Below are 7,864 nucleotides of genomic sequence, written 5' to 3' on the forward strand. Positions count from 1 at the left end.
TCTAAACAGTGTAGTATACTGTACTTGTTATATAATCACTATCAAAAAAAGTATTTTTTGCCACAGAGTGAGGACATTTTTGGAAAGTGAGGACATTTTGGCTGTTCCTCACTTTGTGAAACACCTTTTTGAGGGTTAAGAATTGGTTTTAGGGGTTAAGTTAGAATTAGGTTTAGTATTAGGGTAAGGCATTTAGTTCTGATGTTTAAGGTTATGGTAAGGGGCTAGTGTCCATGTCCATATATGTGTGTGTGTGTGTGTGTGTGTGTGTGCGCATGATTTATTATAAAGAATAACATTCTGAAACGTGAGACTCGTGTACCCTCTTTTCCTCTGGTTGGCTGTGTGTTCCAGGATATGACAAAAACTATGCAGCACCTGCATCAAGCAGCTCTTGAGCTAAAAGAACATCCTTCCATGTTTGAGATTATCCACTTCCGCCAGGCCAGCCCCTCTGCTAGCAAATATCCTGGACATCATTTCTATCAAACAACAAGCTCCAGTGTCTATCCTCTCTGGGGACCCAAGCAAAGGCGGAGGTAAGGTAAGGTAAGGTAAGGTAAAGGCCACCCCAAATCACAGATATTTACAGTAGTTTATTGTTTATTCTTGATGCTGCAGTCATGACTTTAGACTGAGTGCTTGTGGCTCTTGTAGCTGTTTTTTCAGGCTCTTATCCAGCAGCACCAGACTCTGTATGGCCAGACTCCGGCAATCTGCATCTGGATCTCCTTCAGCCACATCTGTGGATAAGAACACCACAAAACAGGATTATTAGAAGCTTTCGTGATGTGACAGCGAGCTGCAACAAAATCTGCATATCTTATTATGATTACAAAAGCAAAATCAAACATGAAACTCTGTCTACATCATCTTGGCATTTGTTTTGCACAATTAACAATGCTACATGGGAGGTAAAAAGGTGTTCTTTTCCACTTCATCTTCATGTGACTTCCCTGAAATGTGAAACTACTTTTATCCACAGGATAAAAAAAAATAATCCAGCTGTGATGAGCCAATCACGTCATAGTTAGTGCGGTACAGGACATCCTGGTTCCTCATCTGCTTCCCAGAAATGTTCTGTCCAGCTGTGTACATGTGTGCTGCATTTGTTTATGTCCATGGACATGTGCAACTGAAGGGACATTCCTGACATGATTACTGTACATTATGCAGGTGCAAGTCCATGTACAGTAATCACAAGTGTTATTGGTAATTTATTATTAGTAATGTATCAACTTTTAATTGGTTTATTCATATACAAATTCTAAAATTTATGAAACTGTGGCCCTGTAATAGCAGAGCCAGACTGTGCCTGACTTTCACCTCAAGACTTCAATAAGACTACAGCCCTTAAAATCTAATTATTTCTATGGCCAAGTTACATGAAGAGCAGGACTGGTTTCTCATTTCATTTTTGTCTCCAGCAGTGGTTTTTTTGGGTTTTTTTTTTTTTACCTTCCAGCCAAGCTCTGGTCTCAAACAGATGATCACTGAGGTCCAGCAGCAGATTTTGACCGGGCATGCTCAGAAACACAGAGCAGACAGCGAAGAGGACGCCTCGTCTTACCACCCTTTAACACAGACATGTTTTAGATTATACCGTAGCTCACACTGAAATATTCGGGGCTACTGCTTGTCTGAATATTCTAGAACAGCTGGGCAACAAAACATGTTGCTAGCAAAAGGCATCGACCATAGAGTTTCATTATTATTGTTGGTGATGGTAGCAGGAATACTACACAGCAGTGTCGTTAACAACCACAGATGTCCTCTTCTCATTTTATCAGTTTACACTGAGACAAACAATGATATGCATCACACTTACTGGTCAACATGGTAGCGGACTGCCCACACAAAGTCCAGCAAAGCACGTCCCATCTGTGTAGCTATCTGCAAAAACAAAACAAACAAGAAAGTCTTGGGAGTCTCACAGGAGTAGAGCTGGGAAATACCTATATAGTACTGTTAGTGTAATATGAGATTACATAGAGTTTGGTGTTAGTTTAGTGAATTACTCTGATTCAGTGTCATTGTTCTTAAAGGCTACAGTATCTGAACTGAGTAAAATGAATGGTGAATGTCTCCAACTGCGTGACATCACGCTCAACATTGAAGACATTTAATAAGATCATTCTAAGATGAACAGATGGATAATACCGGTGCGTTGACTGCCAGGTTCATGAGGAGGCCCAAGGTGTGGATCAACCTGCCTAGTACCAGGTGATCGCTGCCCAACAGGTCAAAGGTCACCTGAGGCCTAGCAGAAAAACATTCCATGTTTTGTTCATATTAACTTTAGCACCTGTAAGCAATGAGCTGTTAAATTAGCATAAAATAACATACCTGTCATAATTCCTGAGCAGTGGAAAAAAGAAGTGTCCAGCAACGGGGGCATAACGATTAGGAGTGGCTGTAGCTGGAGGCTGTGTGGTACACTGTAACAACAAGTGAAATCACTGAAAAGCTCAGGATTAAACCTTCACTCAAATACCAGACAGGCAGGTGAAAACATCTGCTTTAAGCACCTTACTGAGGCGTTTCGTCTTGCTCTGGATTCGCTTTTCTACTACCTGTCGCCAGTGGACAGGGCTGTCAATGGGGTATGGAGTCACAGCAGTACTGCCATCAGTGCTAGTGACTGGCTCTCTCTTTTCAGTGATTGGCTTAGAAAGCTCCTGAGCTGCCAGGGCAAGGACCTGACAAACCAAAACAAGAACAGCCTCATGAATGTACTAATCAAAGGAAATCAAATCAATCAATACATTTATTTGGTGAAGGCACGCAGCCATTATCAAGTACGGAGAAGCTTCTGATTTTCACCTCCAAGATGTCGAGTCGCTGGCGAAGACTGTAGTTCAAGGAGTAAAACTCAGTGGTCAAATATTGAGTGACCTAGCAAAGAACATGGAGACATTTAGATTGTGAAAAAAAAGACAGCATATTTAAAAAGGTGATAAAAATTTATGATGATGAACAAATTTTGGTGAGAGAAAACCAGCTGTGCTAAAATTTAAGTGGAAGATCATACAGGGATACAGTGGATGACAGTGAGAGCCACCATAGTCGCGTGTCTGAGAGTCAGGAAGCCATTTATATGGTATTTATCCTCCATGTGAAGAAGCACTTTGGTCAGCTGGACACTGATCTAAAAATGACAAACAAATATGAATTATAATGTGAAGAGTGATTTATAACATTGACTGCAAGAATTATTTTAACTGGCAAGAATATGTGGCATTCAATAGGAAACATTCACATCACTGTCGTTTTGGCAAGGTATGAATTTTGCTGTTGCTGTCATACCTCTTTGGCTACAAATGCGTTCTTCCTCACCAAACTCTCAGCAGCTCTCAAACTGAGCTCCACACGCACTGGGTCGTCAGAGGAAATTAAATCTGGATGCATTCACAGATCAGAAAATACAGGAAATGGAACAAATCATGCAACATTTGAAAAGAATTGCACTAGACGATCACTTAAATCAAAGAGATTAGATCTGGTGAGCCGTACTTTCCAGACAGTCTCGTAGGTAGCGAGGTGGGGATGCCTTACTCATTTCCTGATCTCCAGACATATCGTACGGAGTCAGCTCATCATCACTGGATCGATAAGAGATTGGAGGTTAACAACATGCTTCCTTCTATGATCCCTTCACTACATACAAGTCTCTAACACTTTAAGGGATATTAGCTTTACTGACTGCATGACAGAGCTGATACTTGCCTATCCAGATCAGAGTCTGGATCAGTTTTTGATGGCTGAGGTCCTGGCATATTTTGTGATGATACAGCGGATGGAGTCACTTCTCTGGTCTCTTGAGGAGAGTCAAGTCTGCAGATGACAGACTCCATTAAATAAGATTAACAACTACAGATATTCAGAGATTTGGCACACAGTTAAACATATTCATTAAGCAACTGGAATGTTAGTTAGATATACATAGATAGATATACATAGATAGCTAGATAGATCATTGATCCCAAGGTGGATTCAGCTATCCAGTAGCAACAGTAATAATTACCATAATTACAGCAGCCAAAATATAAAAATGTATTAAAGTGCAAGACACACAAAAAAGAAAAAAGTATAAACAGGAAAAAAGATACACATATTGAGGAACATAGATTATATACAAGCTGTTACAGAGATGCTAAAGTCATTACCCATTTACAGGCTCAGGCTCATCACCAGTGGCAGGAGTCATGAGAGAAAGCAGCTCTTGAGTTTCCTCATTCTGATCATACTACAAGAAAACACAACACAAGCTCAGACAGCTCTCATAGCAGCATTTCCATCAAGTGATGAATCAAGTATTTTGACACCAACTAGGCCGATATTGACCATACCTCAAACTTGAGCTTGGTTTCACCAATATTCATGCGAGAGCTCAGGCACTCTCCCACCACCATGCCCATATGTCTGATACGCACCACACTGCTGTCCAGGTGGCTCTGCATGCCACCTAACATACACTGAAGTAACTCTGAGAAAACAGGCAGAGAGGGGAGCTGAGTGAAGTAACAATTTCCTTCCATTTATATGATCACTCTGCTACTGCTGCTGCTACAAAGTGAAAATCTATTAACTCTGGGGATGAATGATGACAATAATTGTTAGAACCGCACCTGAGCGTAGCTCCTGTAGCTCAGAGTCATTCAGCAGGTTCACACTAAGCAGTAAGGCCTTGCTAACATACAACTGCTGCTCTAGAGGTGTGTGTTTCACTGCACTCGGGTTAGCCCAGGCCTGGAGCACAGACCGTAACACCTAAGAACACACGCATGTAAAATCATCAATACACTTAACAGGATATCATTAAGCTGCTGAAGATACCATATACTCACCTGTATGAGCAGTGGCCTTCGCTCTCTGTCTGCTGCCAGGTAACCAAGAACAATCCGCAAGATTCGAGTCTGGGTAAAACAAAGACACCAAAAAGACACCAAAAAAAAAACATGCTTCTTATGATATTCAGATGTCCATATGATTTACTGTCAGGCTGTGAGCTATTTCCTTACCTCATACTTGTACTGTAGTAACAGCAGTTTATGTGTGATGACAAACTGTGCCTGTTTATTTGTTAACACTAGATTCCCAATGATCTGTCCCAAGGCATCAAACCTGAAATAAGAAGCAAGAGACTTGTGTCATTCTAAGATAGACACAAAACTGATAGCTGGAGTACAAATAAAATGCTAGCTATTTAAATGTTAATGCAACCATCTGACCCAGTGACTGCCTGCACCAGGCCGGTGAGCACGCTTTCCATCCATCGCTGTGGAACGTTCTCCAGCAGCTTCCAGCAAACCCTCCGCCACACCATGTCTGAGCGTGTACAGGCAGACAGCCGAGGAGCAATCACTGCCAGGACCAAATCTGTAGAATGTAAAAGGAGGATATAAGGGATTAGCAACTAAGGGGCCCTGCAGTAAATAACCAGACGTCTATTGATTTCCAGTTGAAAAACCTTCAGGCGTGACTGATAAGAAACTTGGAAAGTAAAGAAAAAAATTGCCTGCTAAATAATTTACACAATTAATTGGTTATCAAAATTGTTTGTGTAAAGTGTTGTTGAATAAGCAATAAACTGCCTCAAAAATTACACCCGACAAACTTATGCTTGGAGTTTATATTTATAATTGGACTTGGCAATAATTATAAAAATGATTTTTGCTGTCGTTTTCTTGTTATATATTAACACAATGTAATTTCCACTTGTAGCACTAATGGAGTGTCTCATAAATCAAGAGATATGCAGTGAAAATGCAGCAACAAAATTTAAATAACTCACCGCTGTGCCCGTGGACACACACTTTTCCTAGTGTCTGGGCCACAAAAGTCACAGAACAGTCTGTGCCATCTGTCACATATAAACAAATTAGAAACTGCAATGTATCCTGACACTTAATACATTTTAAAAAAAATCTCCCATTATTTCAAAGTGCATAACAGATGTCCCCTCACCTTTGAGGGCCTGGCAGGTCCGCTCCAGGACAGTGAGCATCTCTCTGGCCAGTAATGGGTAGTACTGTTGAGGAAGAAAAAGTGGCTTGTTGTTGAGATGTAACCTGTTGGCCGTGAGGTCTGGCAGCACCACTATACGCCCTAGCAGTGTCTCTCTGAGCTGGGGGGAGTCACAGGGAGCTGCCATCAGACAGTACGACCACAGCAGGTCAGCAAGTCGTCCACACTGAAGGTACCTCTCAGTGACGCTGACCAAGTGGTCCAGATTTGTGCTGGGCCTGTGGAAGGGAGATGAAAACAATAATCAAAGAACAGACAATGATAAACTTGCCTCATGTCCCTCTTCCAACAGCACCCACCTCAGCCTTCCTATTCCCTCCATCAGCACCAGCAGCGCCTGTTCTGGTGGGCCTCGGAGGAACAGGCCGTCCCATAACTCTGTGCGCTGGGCTGCTGTGAGACTGTGCAACCAGTCAGCCTGGATGTTGCTCACAAGGAACTGAAGTGTTCGAGTGTAATGAGCTCTCCTGAACTCTGCCCGCTGAACTGAGGTGGTTGTACTCTCTGGTCCTTCATCCAAGTAAGAGTGGAGTGTTTGAAGAGCAGGAATAACGTCTTTGCTATCTGTGCATGTAGTGAGTGTTCGGAAACACTGGGCCACCGTTAGACGCACCTCAGTATTAGAATTTACTGGCTCCATTTTGAAAAGAGACGTTTTACACAAAACTGCCTCACCCAAGGTATGACCACCTACTATCGCCACACAGTAGAAACTGCTCAGAACAAAGTCAGTGGGTTATGATAAATAGCCATGATGAATACACTTTGAACATTTTGTTATGTAATTAACGTTACAGTTAAGCTACGACTGCTAACATTTCATACTAAACTTGCGTACTATGCTAAGAATGAATTCCCCAGTTCTACGTAAACTCTCCGTTTACTTCGGTAGCTAACGGTCAGTAAGAGTAGCAACTAGCGTTCCATTTTCATCAACCTAGTAAAGTTTCCAAATCCAGTAACTGTCAATGAAATTGGTTAACAAGGCTCCTGAGTGCCACAAGCTAAGTCGATTTAGCCTTAGCTTTTAACCTGTCAAAATCCATACGCACCTCAGGATTTTATAAAACACAACAAATCTATATGACAACTGCAGGCAAAATTTATAGTTATTGTAAACGGTGACATTTACAGTTCCTACAGGCGTTTCACGTTTGAACAAGAGCTATGCGTTGCGGCTTGTGCGCTCCACCAAAATATCTCCGTGGTGAACTACACCAGATACGAAAGGTTCCGGGGCCCAGACGGTCGGGTGTGGCATTAAAGAAGCCAACGGTTTATGCAACTCTAATGTTCCTTACACCAATCTGTTGGGCACTTTACACATCGATTAACAAATTGGCAAATTAATCAGTTATAATTCAAGTAGGCTCTATATCGATAAATATTTTTCTTATTTAATTCCATATATACACCGATTAACAAATTGGCAAATTAATCAGTTATAATAATTCAAGTAGGCTCTATATCGATAAATATTTTTATTTAATTCCATATATACACCGATTAACAAATTGGCAAATTAATCAGTTATAATAATTCAAGTAGGCTCTATATCGATAAATATTTTTATTTAATTCCATATATACACCGATTAACAAATTGGCAAATTAATCAGTTATAATAATTCAAGTAGGCTCTATATCGATCAATATTTTTCTTGTTTATTTAATTCCATAACACGCAAATATCAGAAACGAACCTTTAGGTTTGCACACCTATACTATAATGGGGATTCACTCCTTTCTTTTGGGTCTAGAAATTAAATTCATGTTGCGTAACTGGTGGAGGTACTAACTGGATTATGACACTAGATGTAAATGTGTAGAACACAAAC

At 41.0% G+C, this 7,864-nt stretch overlaps 1 protein-coding gene across 2 annotated transcripts; it reads right to left on the reverse strand.

Moving 5' to 3' along the window:
- Positions 1-581: 581 nt before the first annotated feature.
- telo2 (TEL2, telomere maintenance 2, homolog (S. cerevisiae)) lies at positions 582-7,256 on the reverse strand. Of its 2 annotated transcripts, XM_020606373.1 has the most exons (21): positions 7,080-7,256; positions 6,327-6,740; positions 5,968-6,245; positions 5,795-5,863; positions 5,232-5,379; positions 5,022-5,124; positions 4,848-4,916; positions 4,629-4,770; positions 4,350-4,486; positions 4,167-4,246; positions 3,727-3,834; positions 3,514-3,602; positions 3,307-3,398; positions 3,032-3,148; positions 2,824-2,895; positions 2,529-2,699; positions 2,347-2,438; positions 2,161-2,260; positions 1,829-1,893; positions 1,459-1,574; positions 582-743 (listed from the first exon to the last, which is right to left on the reverse strand). In XM_020606373.1, the coding sequence occupies exons 2-21, from the start codon at positions 6,665-6,667 to the stop codon at positions 622-624; spliced, it is 2,511 nt and encodes an 836-aa protein (XP_020462029.1). In that variant the 5' UTR covers positions 6,668-6,740; positions 7,080-7,256; the 3' UTR covers positions 582-621. The 2 variants fall into 2 exon arrangements, with proteins under 2 accessions (XP_020462029.1, XP_020462027.1); XM_020606371.1 differs by having other exon boundaries at positions 6,327-7,256.
- Positions 7,257-7,864: the final 608 nt, after the last annotated feature.

Source organism: Monopterus albus, unplaced genomic scaffold (assembly GCF_001952655.1).
Source record: "Monopterus albus unplaced genomic scaffold, M_albus_1.0 scaffold76.1, whole genome shotgun sequence".
NCBI lineage: Eukaryota > Metazoa > Chordata > Actinopteri > Synbranchiformes > Synbranchidae > Monopterus > Monopterus albus.